This window comes from Misgurnus anguillicaudatus, chromosome 6 (genome assembly GCF_027580225.2).
Source record: "Misgurnus anguillicaudatus chromosome 6, ASM2758022v2, whole genome shotgun sequence".
NCBI classification, from domain to species: Eukaryota; Metazoa; Chordata; class Actinopteri; order Cypriniformes; family Cobitidae; genus Misgurnus; species Misgurnus anguillicaudatus.
Window position 1 is genome coordinate 23,676,634 of NC_073342.2, and position 22,203 is coordinate 23,698,836.

General features: G+C 33.9%; 1 protein-coding gene across 1 annotated transcript; it reads right to left on the reverse strand.

Moving 5' to 3' along the window:
• Positions 1–6,571: 6,571 nt before the first annotated feature.
• anxa2a (annexin A2a) lies at positions 6,572–17,574 on the reverse strand. Its single transcript, XM_055192814.2, has 13 exons — positions 17,474–17,574; positions 16,328–16,385; positions 14,950–15,040; positions 14,422–14,516; positions 14,224–14,337; positions 11,823–11,913; positions 11,667–11,746; positions 11,472–11,531; positions 10,018–10,111; positions 9,833–9,928; positions 8,434–8,492; positions 8,177–8,299; positions 6,572–7,189 (listed from the first exon to the last, which is right to left on the reverse strand). Exons 2-13 carry the CDS (start codon positions 16,373–16,375, stop codon positions 7,130–7,132), a joined length of 1,011 nt encoding a protein of 336 aa, XP_055048789.1. The 5' UTR covers positions 16,376–16,385; positions 17,474–17,574; the 3' UTR covers positions 6,572–7,129.
• Positions 17,575–22,203: the final 4,629 nt, after the last annotated feature.

Genomic DNA, 22,203 nt, shown 5'->3' on the forward strand with positions numbered 1-22,203 from the left:
CTGCCCAGAGGCTACTGTACAGTACAGAGGCTTGGGTCTGCGTTTACTATATGCATCAACGAATACACCGCTAATGAACCCACAAGTCCTCAGATACGAAATAATGAGAATTAAGGAAATATTAATCAAACTCTGGTTCGCTCTTGTGCTGTAGATTAGTTGTTGAGGAGGTGAAGATCATGTGGTCTAGCCTGTATAGATACAGTTTCTCAGAGTACAGCAAGGATGCCATCTTGATGTAAAGAGCATTCTGTGAAAATATAACCTTGATGTCTTTAACTCTTTCTCTCCATTGACGAGTGAGCTCGTCAAATAAGAGAAAACGCTTCCGGCAAGTTTTTCCGGCAATCCGTATTTCCATTATTATCCACCAAGTGGCGATTTTACACAACTTATAAAACACGAAAGCAACCCCTTAGGGCAAATAGTGCAAACTCCATGTATGTTTTGATCATCGCTTTAAAGCCACTCTATGCATTTTCGGCGTTTTTGTCAAACAGCGACCGTCGGTGGAGAATACTTGCAACTGTCGTAATTTCCCACTCTAGCACACCTCCGAAGATAATGACCAAGTAATGTTTCACAATTTCATACAAATATTAGGCTACTGCATAGTCTACTAAACTACAGATGATGGTAATAGGATAATAAGAAGTTTATTCCAAGTGTAGAGTGCATATAATAATAAAGTACCGCGTTTGCTAGCTTATAACGTTTTTACATGATTGCAGCTAAATCACAAGTAAACAGTCTATAGTCTATGTCTACTGTATCATTTCATTTGTGTTCTTTTATTGTAATGTAAACATTACAAAATGCCATGACAAAGTCAATTGTGTACGTTGCATTATTTCATAACATTGTTCGTTATAATGTCACTATACATGATTATTGCTATTTATCATAAGAGTTTGCAAATTGTGCGTGTTTACACTGTTTACAACTTCTAGGCTTATTTATGTCCTGATAATTATGTGAGATATTGACAACTGTTGTCATGATAATCGCATGACATACTACAAGCAAGCGCAACAACATACAACATAGACCGCAAACAAGTTTACAAATAAGAGATTTACTTACTAGTCCATCAACAAGATCGCCAGATCAGCATCCAGTGCTGTATTTTAGCTCACGCCAACGAGTAAAAACCTGACCGAGTGGGACTCTTGTCCGGTTCCTAATGCGGTCAGATTCTCTTTTCCTTTTCTTACTCTCTTTCGAACGCGCATTCTTCACTTTTAAATCGTTTAGCCTCACGTCTCAAATTCGCGCGTGCAGTTGTTGTTATAGGCTTGATCGACTTCATGCAGCACTGCAAGAACCGACAGCCGGATGACGTCAAAGTGCCGTCTCGGATCATTCTCGCGGTACTTTGACGTCATCCGGCGGTCGGTTCTTGCAGCGCCGCACGAAGTCAAACAAGCCTAACGCGTGTGACGTCGTTGCCGTAAAGCAAGTCGTGATTCTCGCTATATTTGTCAGGGACGGTTCTCTCAAGCTTGCATTGCTGGTTTTTCTAGCGGCGTCCTCCCCGAGCTCCAACAGGAGGATGATTCGCCCTACTATGACTTTGTTTACCACCGAAATAACTTTGAAGCTGTTATATTAAGGTAAAATAACGGCATAGTGTGTCTTTAAATCGGATCTCTATCAAAAGTATTTAAAGTGCATTTAAAGTGCACCTGTTGCATTGCTAAAAAACAATGTTATTTTTTGTGTTCGTGTGATTTATGGTTAAAAATCACATTATTTTCCACATACCGCACATTTTTGTAGCTCCAGATTTCACTTTCTTTCTGAAACGCATGGATTTGAAAAGATCTGTGTCCCTGATTGGCCAGCTAATCTGTATGTTGTGATTGGCCTGAATACCTCTGACGTCAGCCAGAAATGTGACGCTCCTTACCATTTTTGAAAGATTCGCTCACAGTGCAATGTTAACAGGACTTAATTTACAGACTGTAAGTCCGAAGCGGGAGGAATTATGATAATGTCGGTCTTCTTAACATTACCAATCCCAGGAAGTAAACTGTTGCCTATCCGTGTGCTTGTTGTAATCCAAGAGAAGAGATTTACTTTGGAGACGATAACTCGCGTCATTGTTTACTTTGGGGTTTGTACCTTTTGCATATCGTTAACATGTAGTAATACACACCAAAGGAACTGTAAAAATGTGAATCCGACAATAGGTGCTCTTTAACTTTTGTGAAAAACATATAAATTCCTGGCACTGGCTTTTAAAAACACTGGTGGGGAAAGAGTTAGGTCATGTCAAAGATTGAAATCAATGAATGAAATTAAACTTTGATGCTCCTAATCTCATTATGAGATTATGAGAACCAACATCATGGGTTTGATTCCTGGGAATGCATAAAATGAATTTCCTTGAATACACTGTGAGTTACTTCGGATAAAAGCATTTGCCAAATACTTAAATGTAGACTGCCATTGTAAGGTTCATAGACAAATCTCCTCTTCCAAATTCTTATTTTAATGTAATCATATTTAAATGTACTTGACCACTTGCCATTTTAAAACGTCAATCACTTTCTCTCCACTGGCAGGTTTTCAGTAAGGCCTCCTCTTGTTGTTGTGGTCTCCCCTTGACATTCATGGGCTCCAGGTCTTATCTGAATGATTGAATGCCAGCGTTTGCTGGGGAAAATTGCGTCGTTTCAATCCGGTAGAGAGAGTTCCCACTCGATTCAGCGTCGGTCCCCGTGGGCCAGCTTTCTAGAAGAACAGCATGTTGTACATCCACATAAAAAAGAAAAAATATGAGAGGTACTCTCGTCTTTATGATGCAGAAATTAATCTGTCACTGCAGCCGGATGTAAATCTCACACTTGCTTTACAAAATACTGTTTTAACCCCCTTTAGTCTGTATTTTATCTTTTATTGGCAATAAACATAAAACAGCACAAAGGGGTAATGTGCTCATCAATATTATCACAAAATGATAATAAATTTGAAGGCTTATAAACTTTGGAAGGGATTTCATCTTTAGGACCGCAACAAATCTGAATGTAAAGGTTCTTGACAGTGGTATCTAAACTTTGTATCTTTAAAGTACAGTATAACATTTTAATAGTGTTAGAGTAATATAAAAATTCACCTTTTTAAATATCTGTAATTGTGCACTTTTTTTGTATTTCTATTAGTTTAATCTGTATTTGTAAATAGGCATACAGTTTTGACAGTATTTTTATAGTTGTAATTTTTGTAATTTAAAAAATAAAAAACAATCTGTATAAATTGTAAATTGTTTTTTTTTAATTAATTACTTTACATCTTTTTTGCTAGTGGTAATGTGTTATAAAATTAGGAAAATTTATTTATTATTATTAATTAAAAGTTGCATAGGTATTTTTAAATAATTTAAATCCACAAAAAAGTATTGTTATAAATAAAAACTGTAAAAAACAACTTAGTTATACAAGTCAGTTCAACCAACTATTTTAAGTTTTGACCTGTGATAAGTTGACATAATTTATAAAAACAAGTTGAAATTGTGTAACTTAATTTGTTAAGTTAAAGTAACAAAATATAGTTTGATTTGATATATTATTTTTATAGTGCAATATATAAATAAAAATAAATACTAAAACTGTTCATGCCCATGCAATCAACTTCACCGAGCAGCTTTTTCCACCAGGTCATCTCCCAAAGCTTTAGTTAGTGTAATATATCCACAATTTTATACAATTTTAAACAATTTCTCATTGAATATATAATAATGTCTTGTCTAATATACGTTTTTTATTTATAGGCTACTGTATATCAGGCACATATCATCACCTCAACGGTATATTACACGACTCCTTGCACAGGTGTACATAATCTGTACATTTTTATATTTCCAGACTTTATTTATTCTATACAAATGTCTTGTGTATTTGTAAATGTATATATTTTTACTGTTTACTTTTAAAATTATGTGTCTTGCTGTTTTTGGATGTGTGTACTGGAAGCTTCAAGTTTGAAGAGGTGATGTTGCAAGCACTTTATATATAAATAAAGTTGTTTTTTTACTATATTTTATACTATTTACTAGATTTTATACTATTTCTATGACTGTAATTTTTTCTCTATTTTATGTCCACAAATTTCACTCCTTTGTTTTTATTCTGTTTGTATTGTAAGAGTAAGGGTCTGTTTGTCAACACGATCTGCAGTACAGTCTGGCTGGAGTATATTTTTCTGCCTTTTCTTATAAATGAACACAATTTGAATTTGATGATCTTCAAAAGGTTTGTGTCTTTTGGTTTCTCTCTCTCTCTATAGCAGTTGGGTCTGCTGAGACATGTATGCATGCATGCATAAGAAATTAGCACCAAACAAATACACTAATCATGGAAACATCATAATAAAGCCAAGTATGAAGAATAAGCTGGTTTTATTGCTTCCATAAAGCAAATTTATATGTGAATGACATTGAGCCGTTGGTGGATTATGTTGGGAGATGATGGACTGACTGAGGCGTATCGATATGTTGTGGGTGATTATCATGGAAATGATTTAGTGTCAAAATTCCTCAAGTATCCAGAACATGTTGAGATATGTAATGCATATTAACATTTGATCCAAATCAGAATATCAGAAGTTATAACTTTTCAATTATTTTGAAATTAAGGGATAAAATATGTTGTTTTTATCAGAGATCAAACATTATTTGTTATTAAACAAAAAATTAATAAAAAGGCATATACAAACAACAACGTGATCACACAGTTAGCAGTGGATAGGGTTTAGTACAGAGCACGAGGCTTTGTCGCCATCTGCTGGAAAAACAGACTAAATACAAATTACAGATGTCCCAGGGATTTAACTAAAATCTCAAATGCTTGTTTTATCTTACTTTTAATATTTTTTTGTTTATTTAGAAGTTTGTTAAGGCCCTTGGTTGAGAAACACTTCACTTAATGATATGACTGAGATTACCCATGGGCCATGACTAGTTGTAAACAAATTGGTTTGTGAAAGTGATGCTAATTGTAAGCATTCTAATATATAAGGTTTTGTATAAAATTGTTGGTTCAAATTAAAAAATAGTACACTGAAAAAAAAGATTCATTCAACATACTCAATTTTTTAAGGTAAGTGGTTGCAATCAATTTATTTAAGCTACATTTAAACAAAAAATTCGTAAAATAAAATAAAATAAAAACCTTATTTTTTTAAATGAAGCTTAAATAAATTAATTGCAACCACTTTCCTTAAAAATTTTAGTAAATTGAATGAATAATTTAATTTTTTTCAGTGCAAGTTGCCTTAAAATATTGAGTTAATATTGAGTTAACTCAAAAATTTTACTTAAAAGATTTTTACATTTTGTTTTACAATGTTTTTGAGTGAACTAATATTTTTAAGTCAAATCAGCTCAAATTTTTAAGGCTAATTTAGTTTGTTTTTTTAAGTCGAACCAACCTTTTTTTACAGTGTACACCAGACGTCTTCCACCTTTTTCGGACCAATGACCTCTTAAATTGATTGAAAGGAGGAGCAGGGACCCCCAGTACATGTAACAAATTAAGACTGGATTTACATATGATGGTTACGTTACAAAAATATTAAAATATGCATTATTTGCATACTACATAACATTATAAATTAACTACATAGATTTTATTGTGAAAATAAAATGATTTTCAAGAAAAAACTTTCTTAGCATTTTTGTCTTGTTTTCAGTAAAAATATCTAAAAATTCTTAAATTAAGATGCTTTTTCTTGATGAGCAAAACTCAAAAATTAAGAAAATAAGTCTACTTTTTAGACCAAAAATATTTTGTGCATAAAACAAACAAAAAAAATCTGCCAATGTGGTAAGCAAAAAATCTTTAACATTTTTCTTAAACACTAAATTCAAGAAGATTTCAAGAAAAATTAGCTTACCCCATTGGCAGATTTCTTTGCTTGTTTTATCCACATAATCACTTAAATTTGATATTTTTTGGTCTTAAAACTAAGCCTTATTTTTTGGGTTGTTTTGCTCATCAAGACAAAACATCTTAATTTAATACTTTTTTTTAGATATTTTTACTGAAAACAAGACAAAAATACTAAGAATTTTTTTTCTTGAAAATAATTTTTTGCAGTATGTAGTCTGCTAAAAAACAACTTTTGTTTTACTTGTTGATTTTATCTGTTGATATGTTTTATCCTTGTTTAAAACATTGATATAAATAAAAGAAGCCAAGCTAATATAAAAAATATTAAAATTCAGGTTAAACACACCCCATTTTTGCTTGTTTTAAGCACACATTCACTTAAATTGTATATTTTTTTGTCGAAAAACTAGATTTATTTTCTAAGGTAATTTTGCTCATCAAGAAAATACATATTGTTTTAAGATTTTTTAGATATTTTTACTAAAAACAAGACAAAAATGCTAAGTAAGAAAGTCATTTTTTATCAGTGTGAATACTGTTTTGCTGTGCATTCAAAACTATATTTTCTTCATAACAAACACAGTACGTACTTATAGAACATAGTAAAACTAGAAGTCTGTAACAGCTGTACAATCCAAAATATTGCTGTCAGTTCAAAATAAAAACCAAACAAGGAAAAGTTTTGTTACTTTTTTATTTCTCAGTATACAAAATGCATTACTCATTTCTGCCTGGGAAAGAACATGTGTGTATATATATAAATGCAATCTTTAAAAAAATGCAAATTATTGCTAATTTCAGTCAGTTGTTAATTCTAAACAGGCACAAAATGAATGCAGCAGTTAGATCTCCAAAAGGAATTTTGCAATTCGATTGGAAATGGAAACCACATTTCCAGTCTAAGCGAATGCGAGTGCATAAAGCTGCAGCAGGGCAAGGACTATATCAAGATCAGGCACATGATTTCTATGTCTGGATCTGTGTGTGCAGAACCAACGCTATCTCATGGCAATTCGTACGTATTTTACGAGGTGGGCATTTGTACGACCCCCTTTGCCCCTGTGATGTTGGGATTAGTGTTTCAATATTGTATATTTTATGATAACCGTGCGTTTTTGCACGATTCACTTAGCCAACTCGTATAATATGTAGGAATTGTCGTGAGATCAGGCTGGCAGAACTCAAGTCATTCTCGTGGTCCTTCCTCAAGAGATCGCCGGGAGTCATGACAGTTCACTTTAATCGTCTCCTCCGCACAGACTCAACAGAGCCCTCTGGTAGTCTCCCTTTGTGTGCTCCTGAAAAAAACGGTTACATAGAGATGTTAACCAGACGTACAGCTCTCAGGTTTCTTGTTTTTGGGCAAAACCTGGGCCCTACAGACATGTCTGTAAGCCATCCTGTCCAGTCAAAGAACTTGTGTCCATGTCTCAGGGTTCCCACACCTAGTTAATTTCAAATTCAAGGACCTTTCAAGGACTTTCCTCAAATTCAAGGACTAAACGTGGGGACACATTTTAAGTGAGAGCAAGGTTACATCATGTTACCTTTTAAGATACATTGTTTCAGTTCCCTTTCGAGGGAACTTGCGCTGCGTCACTGCGGTGACACTTTGGGGACGCATCCAGGGGTAAGTGTGTCTGAATGTGTAAATCAAATTTAACCAATGGTGAGGAAAGACAGGGTGATGCAGGAGCTAGGAAGTATATCGCTATCTAAAATATGCCAAAGATGGCGTTACAGGGACGCAGGAATTATGGCAAAGGAGACGCAGCGTCTCGTTCCCTTCTCAGGGAACAACAGTTACATACGTAACCCGAGACGTTTTCATGTGTCAAACACAACTATGCAAAAAAGCATTTTGGTATGAATCAACATTCGCATACAGAAGATATAAGCATTTAAAGCGAACAGTTTAGCATGTGTGCTTAAAAAGTCTGGAATTTTTGTGATACTATCCTACACTACACAGGAAATAATATGGATTTTTTCCAGAAAACTTCTTGCATAAAATAGATTCAAGCACTTTCAATGACCTGTATCTATGCATGTATATTTTCAAAAACTTCCAAGGGCCTTGAATTTCCCCCCAGATTCACAAACTTTCAAGGACCTGTGGGAACCCTGAGATCCAGGTCTCATGAACTAATGATGAGATTAGGAGCATTCAAATTTGTTTGTTTATAATGTTATTTACATTATGTAGGATGATTTTATGTAAATCACAAAAAAACGACATCAGCTGGATCACAATTGGTACTAAAATCAAATGATATTGTACGTACAGCTATAGTCTTGTACAAAGACTGTCCATGGTGGGCCTTAAACTCTTGTCTTATTTTCTTCAGGTCCACCTCACATCGGGACACCATGATTCGGGTCAGCACCTTTTCCTTCGCTCCTTTGCTCTAAAACACAGCGAAGAAAAAGTGCAGCGAATGATGCAACTCAAGCGCAAGCTGTCTGCAACATCATTTCACAAATGCTTAAAAGAAGACTTGTTTGCGGTTAAAGCAGTGTTGGTGGATGAAACATATTTTACCTTCATAGCGTCTTGCAGTCTGTTGGCGAAGTAGAGCTGTTTGTTTTCAAAGCATTGAACTGAGGAAGAGAGGACAAAGAGATCAGATTTGGCTGTTGGGTTTAATGGTCCCTTTGAAATCTTAAAAAAAAAGTTATTTTAGATACACACCGCAAAAAATGACTTTCCTACTTAGCATTTTTGTCCCGCTTTCAGTAGAAATATCTAAAAAATTCTCAAATTAAGATGCTTTTTCTTGATGAGCAAAATCACCCAAGAAAATAAGTCTAGTTTTTAGACAAAAAATATAAAATTTAAAGGTATTGCGGAGGATTTTCTGTTTCCGGGTGGATCATCAAGACTATTGGTCCTCCTAGTTGTCAATCAGGAGTGTTGTGCAATTGCATTTTTTTAAAAAGTGGAGAAGGCGGTTCTTTTCTAAAATTCGAGAAAATCCTCCGCTATACCTTTAAGTAAATTTAAGCTTAAAACAAGCATAAATATATGCCAATGGGGTGAGAAAAAAATCTAAAAATAGGTTGTCATTTTTCTTAAACACTTAATTTAAGCAAAATTTTCTCGTCCCATTGGCAGATAATTTAATCACAAATTCACTTAAATTGTATAGTTTTTGTCTAAAAACTAGACCCATTTTCTTTTAAGTCATTTTGCACATCAAGAAAAAGCATCTTAATTTAAAATTTTTTAGATATTTTTACTGAAAACAAGACAAAAATACTGAGTAAAAAAGTCATTTTTGCAGTGCAGTTGCAGTACACTGCAAAAAAATGATTTTCAAAAAAAAAAATTCTTAGTATTTTTGTCTTGTTTTCAGTAAAAATATCTACAAATTTTTAAATTAAGATGCTTTTTCTTGATGTGCAAAACGACTCAAGAAAATAAGTCTAGTTTTTAGACCAAAAATATCAAATCTAAGTGATTTTGTGCATAAAACAAGCAAAAAAAAATCTTCCAATGGGGTAAGCAAAAAATCTTGAAATCTTTTCTTAAACACTAAATTCATTTTTTTGCTTGTTTTATGCACAAAATCACTTCAATTTGATATTTTTGGTCCAAAAACCACACCCACTTTCTTGGGTGTCGTTTTGCTCATCAAAAAAGCATCTTAATTTAAGAACTTTTAAATATTTTTACTGAAAACGACAAAAATACTAAGATTTTTTTTCTTGGAAATCATTTTTTGCAGTGTAATTTCATAATGCTGAAGATGTATAAGTACAGCAGGATAATAAATGAATATTTAATTTCTTCACTTCACTTCAGAACCAGTTTTACAAGCTAATTGGTTATAAAAGAAATTCACAGCTGTGTCTGCCTTTTGGCAAGTTCCCCAACTTCCTGTTTCAACAGGAAATACTTCACTACAGAACAGAAACTGCTCATTAAAACAAAGCCTTACCCAACGTAAGGAAAGACTTCTCCAGATCTCCTTTCACCTCCTTGCGAATGCTCTCCTGCATGTCATACGGGCTGTAGCTCTTGTATCTGTCAAATACTATCAAAAAAGCACAAACAATCCACATTAACGTCAGACACGCCCCTGTCTTATTAGAAGATGGAAGAAGGATTAAAAGACATGTGAACCTTTCTGGAGATGAGGGACGCTTCTTTGTGACATTATGGAAATCCAGGTCTTCACATCCGTGCCTTTTATCTTCACTCCAGCATCATACAGGGCCTGCAAGCAAGATCATGTAGATTTAATATTTATGACTTTAAGTAGACAATAATTAGAAAGAAGGTAAAAGCAAAACGTGTGTGCATTTATGCAAGTTATCAAGGAGGATTGCCTTGGCATTGCTAGGTTGTTTTGGTTGATTTCTAGGTCGTTGCTTATTGGCTGAAATCAGAAGAGGCGCACGATTCAAGGTATCATTCACAAATGTGACCCTGGATCACAAAACCAGTTTTTTTTAAGGTCACATGTATTTGTAGCAATACACTGCAAAAAATTACTTTCTTACTTAGTTTATTTTTGTCCTGTTTTTAGTATAAATATCGAATTTTTTAAAATTAAGATGCTTTTTCTGGATTAGCAAAATGATAGTATTTAGACCAAATATATAATTTTTAAGAAAAATATGTGCTCAACAAGCAAAACGAATCTGCCAATGGAATAGGAAACATTTTCTTAAATTAAGTGTTTATGAAAAAAGTAAACTTATTTCAAGAAAACTTTTCCTATTCCATCAGCAGACTCTTTTTTGTGCTTGTTTTAAGCACTAATTTACTTAAAAATTATATATTTGGTCTAAATACTAGACTTATTTTCTTAGGTCATTAATACCAATAATAATACTACACTGCAAAAAATTATTTTCAAGAAAAAAGTTTCTTAGTATATTTGTCTTATTTTCAGTAAAATATCTAAAAATTCTTAAATTAAGATGCTTTTTCTTGATTAGCAAAATGACTCAAGAAAATAAGTCCAGCTTCTAGACCAAAAACATCAAATTTAAGTGATTTTGTGGATAAAACAAGCTAAAAAAATCTGCCAATGGGGTAAGCTAATTTTTCTTGATTCTTTCTTAAATTTAGTGTTTAAGAAAAATGTTCAAGATTTTTTGCTTACCCCACTGGCAGATATTTTAATTTGGACACGTTGTTTTATGCACAAAATCACTTAAATGTGATATTTTTGGTCTAAAAACCAGACCCATTCTCTTGGGTCATTTTGCTCATCAAGAAAATACATATTGATTGAAGAATTTTTTTAATATTTCCACTTAAAACAAGACAAAAATACTAAGAATTTTTTTTCTTGAAAATATTTTTTTTGCAGTGTTATGACTGGTTTTGTGGTCCAGGGTCACAAATATAAAGCTGGGGTGGCATGAGTTAAATAGCAATACACATTAACAATCACCACAAAAATACTAGAATGCTAAAACCAATAATTATTGAAAGCTATATATAATTAAAATTAATAGCATGCTAAATATTTGCCAGCTGTGTGGAGTTTAACCAGTATATTAAAGCCAGACGTTGATTATAACAGCTTTGTTAGCATAGAGAGATATAAAACCTCAGAAACTCACTCTGGCATCATCATCGATTTTTTGGAAGTCAACAACGGAGCTGGGTTCATCTCTCTTGGTCTGATCATGAGTCCAACACGGTACAAGAAAGTAACAAAAGGTACATTGGTAAGAAAGTGTGTGGATTAATAATTGATCATTATTATGAGGATTTATTTGTTGCATGTTTCAGGTGAAGAAAAAGGTTCGTCTTACCGAAACCAGAGCCAGCAGAAGTTTTGCAAAGTCTCCTGAAGTATCTCCAGCCACGTCTTTCTCCAGGTCCTTCTTGAAGACTGTAACGGGACACAGACTTATTTCACAAGCACACATGTTTGGAGCACTAAAGTTCTCTGAAGGTTTGGTACTTACGTTCCTTGTAGACTCTCTTAATTTCAACCAGCTCTGCGCTGCTTCGGGAGCAAAGGATCTCGATCAATGACTCCTCATCTGTTCCCAGACCCTATAAACAACCAGATGACATTAGGTTACAGGAGAACACAACTACATTTCAATTTTTCTCCTGGGTTTCTACACGTATACGAAGTAATGATAGTCTGAAGTCAGTAATTAAGTATGAAATGTGAAATGTAAATAAATCGCACCTGCACTGCAAAAAAAAAAAAAAAATCAAGAAAAAATGTTCTTAGTATTTTTGTCTTGTTTTCAGTAAAAATATCAAAAAAATCTTAAATTGAGATGCTTTTTCTTTATAAGCAAAATGACCCAAGAAAATAAGTCTTGTTTTAAGACCAAAAATATCAAATTTAAGTGATTTTGTGCATAAAACAAGCCCAAAAAATCTGCCAATGTGGTAAGCTAATTTTTCTTGAATTTAGTTTTTAAGAAAAATTTTCAAGATTTTTTTGCTTATCCCATTGGCAGATTTTGTTAAAAAAATTCTTATTATTTTTGTCTTGAAAAATAAATTTTTTCATCAAGAAAATACATCTTGATTTAAGAATTTTAAGATATTTCTACTGAAAACAAGACAAAAATACTAAGAAAGTCATTTTTGCAGTGTACATATACATCTAACACCAACTACAGGCTACTGTACAATAAGTTTGAGTAAGGGTATGTTTATATGACAACGATGTAGTAGAAATAAAAAAAAATTTCATTTGCATTTTTAAAATGCGTTGCAAACAGACAGCTATGTTGTCAAAACGATCCATGTTCACATAAATCTGTTAAAAAACTGAAATTGCTGTATTATGCCAGGCCAGTAGATGGCGATGTCTCACGATGTCTGAACACGTAATATCCATTTGCATACATCACTTTTTTCACAAATTGTAGTTTACATAGCGATAATAGCAATGACATTTTCAAAAACTTAGAAATTTGTTTCAAAAGTTTCCGTTACATGCCCCCAATATGCTGTTGTCGTGTAAACCAATGGCCCAAACAAGTTTTTAGTTTAAATGTGTCTAAATACTTCGAGTCGGTTGGACTATTTCATTACTGTTCGATCTTACAAAGTTATATTATACCCTAACCCCAAACCACAGCAAAGTTTAAAGTTTGAAGACTTGACATAAAGTACGCTATCGTCATGTAAATAGACGATATTCCCAATAAAACAGTACGTCATTTGTGTTAATCCTTCAGAAGTATTATGGGGAAATGTATATATTATTTTATAAAATATTTATATATTTTAAAGACAATATGAAATGTGCATGAATGAATATGACCATAAAGTGTATTAAAGTGTATATGTGGACAACAGTGTAGCGAAAACTTACATTTTTGTTTCTTTTGTGCTGCATTTAATGTGCCAGGCCAATAGATGGCGATGTTACCTTGTAAAGAAACACCACACACCTGCGCACATACGCTCGCTTCTACAGAGCTATAAATACAATTAAGAGCGAAAGCATCAAGCTGTTTAGTCTAGATGGATGATGAGGCAGGTTTATCACTACAAGTGGACTATAAAGCGACAAAATTTTGTAAACTTTGCTCGAGAAAGCGTTAATAAACTCAGTATCTTGAGCAGCACAAATAGTCATGTAGGGCGCCAATGTTGTTTTGGTTAGACTTACGCATGCCTATAGACTGAATTAACATGTGCATGACGTCACCGTTATAACAGATTCGCATTCACATTAGGCTTATGCTGCAGTCCAGAGTAGACAACATTAAATATCCTTCCTCCGACCTCAATGCATTTCAGGCAATCAAGTGTCACATTTGCATGTTTACCACATGATGTCACTATAAGACAGAAGTTCGTGCTCTTCTGTTACTGTTACACACCGCAAAAAAATAGTATTTTTGTCTTGTTTTCAGTAAAAAAATCTAAAAATTCTTTAATTAAGATGAAAATAATTGTTGATGAGCAAAACGACACAAAAAAATAAGTCTAGTTTTTAAACCAAAAATATCAAATTTAAGTGATTTTGTACATAAAACAAGCAAAAAATCTGCCAATGGGGTAAGCAAAAAATATTGAACATTTTTCTTAAACACTAAATTCAAGAAAAATTAAAAAAAAATTTTACCCCATTTGTTTGCTTGTTTTATGCACAAAATCACTTCAATTTGATATTTTTGGTCTAAAAACTAGACTCATTTTCTTGGTTCGTTCCGCTCATCAAGAAAAAGCGTCCCAATTCAAGAATTTTTTGATACCTTCACTGAAAACAAGACAAAAATACTAATATTATTTTCTTGTAAATAACTTTTTGCAGTGCAGTTACTGGATATTTTTAAATTCATGTTCCTACATTTAACGTGCTGTTATTATTTTTAATATTTTGTTTACCTTGATGGAGGCTTTGATCTCAGAGGCATCGTACTGGGCGGTGCTCTTCATAAGCCCTAAAATAACAGTCTCCAGTTGACCAGACAGCGCCGCCTTAAGAGCTGTGATCATATCCTGATAAAATATCAACAATAATCATCATTACAAAAACTCAACACCGATCACAGTGCTATATTCAGAAGTAAACAGTATGCTGACCTTCTTGGTTCTCCTCTCATATGCAAAAGCAATCTCCCGCCTTTGGTTATATGTCCGTTTGGTGAGAACATCAATTATGGTGTGCTCATCCACCCCTTAAACAAATAGTCATATTTGTTTATCATTATTTTAAGGCAATATCACATTAATCATTTTGATGTTTAAGAGACTACAAGTCTAACATTTAGGAAGCAATCTCTTTAATTGGGCATATCTATACTTTTGCACAAAAGATGATGTAATTATAAGTATCATTTCTCTTTTAAGAAAACAGCTTTTGAAAGATAACATCATCTGGTTAGGTGTTAGTGTAAGATATAATTTATGCCTCTAGTGCCGCCTCTTCTGGCTGCTGCAGAGGCGTTGGCTTAAAAAAAAGTTTCCTTTGTGGTTAAAGGCCTTCCAAACAGGATGATGATTCACTTCTACCAGTGCTCAGCTTTAAAACCTCACAAAGTTGCAGACTTGAACGAGACAGAGCGTTTTTTTGTGTGTTTCCAGCAGGGGGCGCATGTCAAGCCCTCTCACCTTTAGTTTTGATAGCGGTCTCGATTCTCGCAGCATCTTTATCGGGGTCAAAGTTAGGCTCGGGGACCACAGTGGGGTAGGTTTCCTCTCCCTATGGTAGAACAATGTGGTAATAATTAAACAGTGCTTAAAAATACCTTACTAGACCAAACTTTGGACAAACGCTTCCCATAATCCAATTTAATCCAAAGCGACTTATTTTTTTAATCAGTTTGTGTGTTGTCGGGATTGAACCCATAACCTGTGTGTTGCTAACACAATGCTTTTCCATTTAAGCTATATAGAAAATGCTCAAACCTGTACTCCAAAAAATCTTAGATATAAGATGGCTTTGAATTGTAAAAAATATACATACAGTAACATGACTACTATTATAAAATGTGGAAAATAAACTACTAAAATACACTGAAAAAAAAGATTCATTCGATTTACTCAATTTTTTTAAGGTAAGCGGTTGCAATCAATTTATTTAAGCTACATTTACAGGTGCAGTGTGTAAATTTTAGCGGCATCTAGTGGTGAGGTTGCGCCTTTGAAACGCCTAGAGAAGCTACAGTAGCCGTCACCGGAAAAACATGTCATTGACGGAGACAACTTATCAAAAAAGATTGTCCCTTAAGGGCTTCTGTAGAAACATGGCAGCACAAAATACCGACTTCCACGTAAAAGGACCCTCGGTGTATGTAGATAAAAACGTCTCATTCTAAGGTAATAAACACATAACGAGTCATTATAAAAAGATCTTTATACAAAACTGATAATATAGTTTTGTATATTATTTTGCATTTCTGTCAAGAGATCCTTTAAAAACTACACACTGCACCTTTAAACAAACGTTTTTTGTTTAGTTTAGTATTTCTATTTTTTATTTTAAATGTAGCTTAAATAAATTGATGGCGACCACTTACCTTAAAAAATTGAGTAAATTGAATAATTTTTATCAGTGCAATACTACTATTTAAATAATTATTTATTTTTTGTCTATGTATGTACATTTTTTATGTTTTTTTATTTATTATTATTATTTTATGTTTTTTTATTCTAAATTCCTCACAAAAAACTACTGAATAACTGAGCGTGTCCAAACATTTGTCTAGTACTGTATGCTAAAGTAATATTCATCTTGGCATTAAAGGCGGGGTGCATGATTTTTGAAAAACACTTTGGAGTTGGCCCAAGTACCAAAACACACTTGTCTACTAAACGACATCATTGCCTGGGTTGCTTGTGCATGTGTGGGGCGGGTCTATCAAAAGAAGGTCCAGATTCTATTGAGGTAGGGGCGTGTTTGTTTAGGTGATTTCTAATGTCAACATTGGCTTACAGAGATCATGCACCGCGCCTTTTACTATTTGGTAAAACAATGTACAAAACTTACACCCAGCGTCAAAGTGAGCTGACCCAAGAACTCAGAGACCAAAGCCATCCTGGACTTCCTGTGGAGAGAAGCCACACCTTTATTTCAATGATATAATTCATAATAAAAGTGATACTGTGTCGAAAAGAGAAAATGTTTTCCAGACGTTTGTAGTGACCCGTCGAGAATGTAGACAAAGTCAGTTCAGCTCGGTCTACCACATGCTAGTTATGTAACACAAAGCTGCAAAAAGCAGTGGACACAGTTACTTACATGGAAACTGTGCTTGATTTTAAAGGGATAGTTAATTCTGTTATCATTTACTCCCCATCATGTTGTGCTAAACTTGTATTAGTTTTCAACAAAAATTTTGATAAATGGTGGTAAGCACAAAGTTGGTGGCACCTATTGACTTCTGCATTGAAAAAATGCTATGGAAGTCAATGGGTGCCACAAAATTATGATAACCTCCATTTATCAAAATCTTAAAAAAAAATATTCTCAACGGAACATAATTTTTATTTATGGTTGAACTATCCCTTTAATGAATGGTATCTTAGTCACAGTCTGTCGTAATATCATTGTCCCATGAGTCATATGGCAATGACTCATATAAACACTTGTTATACTTTAGCAAGAGACTCAAGTTTAAACGTGACTTTTTAAAAGTATTACCATTGCCATCAAAGTTAATCACATCATTTCAACCCTATATTTAATTATGGAAACACAAAACCTCCTTATGCTTGAAAATACAAAGCACCTAAAAACACAATGCGGCATACAGGACGTGTTGTAATTGCTAGGTGATGATACAAAAAAACATAGCTACTAAACAGGCATTTGTTTTAACTGAATCTTGTTAAACCCAGACAAACTGGCACACCCATAAAAGAGCATGCTGGGTAAATTCCCAAAAGCACGTGAGGCAGATCCACGTCTCACAGCTCCGAGAGAGTTTTGACACTAAACTGCTGTCTGGGACATTTTTATAAGCTAACAGTGTTTAAAAGCACAGATGTTTATCTTATACTATCAATGTTTTCTACATCTTAAAGGAACTTTTCTTTCAGCTGCATAAAAATTTTATTCAAAACAAATTGTTTAGAAGTATCTTAATAATTTCTCAGGAAAGTTATGTTACTTTATACAAATAAGTTAACTTACCTTTGCAAGCAACAGAGCTAAGATGATGTGCAGAACAGTCCCTGCAATGCAGTATGAGATGGGTGTGGTGGTTAAATACTAGAGGCGGTCCTTATAAACATTGCCAGGAGTCTGTTCTCCCTGCCCCTTAAAAACAGGTTTCCTCCTTCGTACACATTCGGCAGTGGGAGTCAGGCTCCACCTTGAGACACACCCTCGTAGTCGGGACAAACTTCACAATGGGTTTATGTAATCACAAAACATAAAGGAAATTGGAGACAGATCACATGAGTTTGTGCCATTTTAACATTGATCTGTGCCACAGAGAGAGAGAACGGTCAGCATTTTTATCGATCTGAATAACGGTTTTCGATTTCAATCCGTGCTCCTGGTTTTTTTGAGGCAGTCATCTTGGTATAAATGCCATAAAAAATGTCAAATAAAATCTTTAAACTGTTGATAAGAAAGGCACTGTAAGAATGTAACTTCACAAGACCTTCAATAGAAATTACCACGAAAGGCTGCGGGCAAGGAAATATATTTTTAGTCCATACCACATTCTTAAAGGGAAAGTTCACCCAACAATGAAAACTATGCCACCATGTACTCACGTTCAAGTCGGTAAAAACCTGGAAGATATTTGTTATCGTGCAGGAAACAAGAGCACCATTGACTTCCATAGTAGCTAAGAAAAATACAACAGTCGATGGTGCTCAAAAACTGTTTCGCACACAAACATTGCTCAAAATATTTCCCTTGTTCTTCTAAACACAAGAAATTTCTACAAGTTTGTAACAACTTGAGGGCAAGTAAACAATGACAATTTTCATTCTTGGGTAAACTGTCCCTCCAAGAAACCTCAAAAATGTGCAACTATATAATATTTATTTTATCACAATATATACAGCAAAACACTATAATGTCATTATAATAATGAAACAACATTTAACGGCATAATATTTGTGACTTTTATATCACATTTGGCAGCTTTGTGCTACTCATATATGGGTGATTCTCACGAAACCATTGAAACACCACGGCACTAATGATTTTAGCTTTAAAATGTGTAATATATTAACATTAAAAAGCATCAGAATTAACACAATACTGTGTTCTACCTTGCACAATGTGTGATTTCAACATAAGAATTTATAATTGTAAATTTTATCTCATTTTCTGCTGAAAATTCTCATTACCGCAATGTGTCTGGCTGTGTTTGAACATGCGTTATGTTGTAATTTAATCAAATTAACACAAAAATATTAAGAAAAAAAATAAATGGATGTTTTGCTAGACTACTTTAGATGACAGAAAAAATATTTACTGAATATTCATGTATAATAATAATGAAGAAAAATTAGGAAAATGATGTGTTCATTCCTGATGTTCTCATCCTCCGCAACGCTTTTTGAGAACAGTTTAAGCACACATACAGAATTTTAATAAAGTTTGATTTTGAGTGACCAAGCACATGGACCAGTTACTTCAAGATGGCTACCAGGTAAGATCTTTTTTTTACAGTTAATTTGAAATATTGGCTTGTCAGAATGCTTACACGACATTTTGATTATCATTACCGCAACAGATGCTTATTAAATGTTAATTTAATTAATAGAAGCATAATACTTTGATTTTAAATGCATGTGCAGAATCTCCAAATTATGTTCTTTCAGGTTTGTCATGTCATTTTGAAAATATGTCAGTGTTGATGTTTTCTGACTGTTGCGGTAATGAGATTTTTTAGGACAATTTTTTAAATTGTGTTACAAAAAGTGTTAAATGATAAGTAAAAGTTTTTAAATTAATGTTCCCATTTACTCCAGACTTTGTTTTTCAATGTCTGGTGGGAAAAAAAGTAAATTTAAGCAATTTTTACATTTTCATGCTTGACATGTTTAAAGCCAAGTTTTCGTGAGAATCACCCATATAGCTCAATGGTTGAGAATTTTGTTATCAGTGCAAAAGGTCATGGGTTTAAACCCAGGGAACACACATACACATAAAAAATTGTAATGCACTGTAATGGGGCGTACACACCAAATGTGAATTCAACAATTTGCTCGAAAAGATTACATACAAAGTCAATGCAAATACGTGAACTTGCACGAGGCAATGCGAATTGGGCGGCGGGATTGAAAATATTCAAACTTAACCGAAAAATTAGCATGACGCGAAGTTAAATCTAGATCGAGGAACGCGATGCTTCGCATTTGATGTGTACGCAGCACAAGTCACTTATGTCTGAAAGAATGTCTCCATTTTACCCTAAAAGTGTCTTTGTACTGCTGAACACAAATTAAGATAGTTTGGAAAATGTTTGTAACCAAACTGATCTGGGGCACCATTGACTTCCATACAGAGAAAAAAATACAATGGAAGTCAATGGTGCCTCAGATCTAAAATTTGTGTTGACCAGAACAAAGAAACTTATACAAGTTTGGGACAACTTAAAGGGATAGTTCACCTTAAAAAATATTTTGGAAGTATTGTGATAAATGATTAAGATATTTTGATAAATGATGGTAAGCACACAGTTGATGTTACCCATTAAATTCCATCATATTTTTTATTCCTACTGATGGCAGAATTTTCATTTTAAGGCGAAGTATTCCTCCAAGGATTTGGCCAACGATGTATGCATTTATAAATAATGCAGTGTTCCTCCCACGTTGGACCTTTAAGGAACTTTAAGGGGAAATCCCATGAGTAATCTAGAGCAAGGAACACGATGCTTCGAGTTTAATGTGTACGCAGCATAAGTCATTTATGTCTGTAAAAAGTCTGCTTTTGCCCTCAAAGTCTTTGTACCGCTGAACACAAATTATGATATTTTGAAAAATGTTTGTAAACGAACAGATCTGGGGCACCATTGACTTCCATACAAAAAAAAAATACAATGGAAGTCAATGGTGCCTCAGATCTAAAATTTGTGTTGAGCAAAACAAATAAATTTGTACACGTTTGAACAAACTTAAGGGCGAGTAAATTATGACAAATGTTTCATTTCTGGGTGAACTATCCCTTTAAGGATGTGGCCAACGATGTATGCGTTTATAAATAATGCAGTGTTCCTCCCACGGTACATTGTAACTTTAAGGGGAAATCCTGTGAGTAATCTAGAGCGAGGAACGCGATGCTTAGAGTTTAATGTGTACGCAGCATAAGTCACTTATGTCTGTAAAAAGTCTGCTTTTTGCCCCCAAAGTCTTTGTACTGCTGAACACAAATTAAGATATTTTGAAAAATGTTTGTAAACGAACAGATCTGGGGCACCATTGACTTCCATACAAAGAAAAAAAAAAATGGAAGTCAATGGTGCCTCAGATCTAAAATTTGTGTTGAGCAAAACAAATAAATGTATACACGTTTGGACCACCTTGAGGGCGAGTAAATGATGATAACATTTTCATTTTTGGGTGAACTATCCCTTTAAGGCAAACGATGTACGCATTTAAAACAAAGTATGTGTTTACTGGTATTGTGCAACAGTACTGCACTATTTAAAAACACAACTAAAAGTTTTGACAAACAGGTTCTAAATCTATTGTCTTTACAGGCCATAACAATGAACTTCACAGCCAACAAGGTACATGTACAATGTTTATATTCCGAGTGTGTATGCTGGTTCTTTATGGTCTCAGTTTAAGTTCAGTTTAATAATAACCTGCCCTTACATTGCTGGTAGGTGCATCTAAAATAATTATATCATATGCACTACTTACCACAGCATTACTCATTACCTCAAGTGCTTTTGCCCAGAGTATAATTTTATCTAAATAGATGTACAGCTTAGTGGTGAAGCCTTGCGTTAACAGCGCAAAAGCCCATAGGTTCGAAACCAGGGACCACATACTGTACTGATAAAAAGATGTAAGTCACTTTGGATAAAATCGTCTGCGAAAATGCACAAATGTAAATCTCACAAGAGGTAAACTTCTGCCTGCACTGAAAAAAAATTATTCATTGAATTTAATACATTTTTTAAGGTAAGTGGTTGCACGCAATTTATTTACAGGAATAGTCTACTCATTTTCAATATTAAAATATGCCACTACCTCAACCAAGAATTGCTGTTGATACATCCCTCTATCATCTGTGTGCGTGCACGTAAGCGCTGGAGCGCGCTGCGACGCTTCGATAGCATTTAGCTTAGCCCCAATCATTCAATGCTACCAATCAGAGATAAAGTTAGAAGTGACCAAACACATCAACGTTTTTCCTATTTAAGACGAGTAGTTATACGAGCAAGTTTGGTGGTACAAAATAAAACGTAGCGCTTTTCTAAGCGGATTTAAAAGAGGAACTATATTTTATGGCGTAATAGCACCCCTGGGAGTACTTCGACTCGCCTGAAAAGTCCGCTCCCCTTCTCCCTCTCATAATGGGAGAGGGAGGGTGTTACTGCGCCGAGTCAAAGTACTCCCAAAAGTGCCATTACGCCATAAAATACAGTTTCTTAGTTAAGGTAACAACACACTTCAACACTGAAAATGAGTAGACTATTCCTTTAAGCTACATTTAAACAAAAAAGATTAGTAAAGTAAAATAAAATATAACACTTTTGTTTAAATGTAGATTAAATAAATTGATTGCAACCACCCACCCCAAAAAAATGTATTAAATTCAATGAATAATTTTTTTTCAGTGTGGTCCAATGCATTTTAAAAATTTAAATATCTGCATTTAGCATCAGTCAAAACAGCAAAAAAAAGAGCAAAATTATGTCATCAGACCCATGATTGGCTAAAATG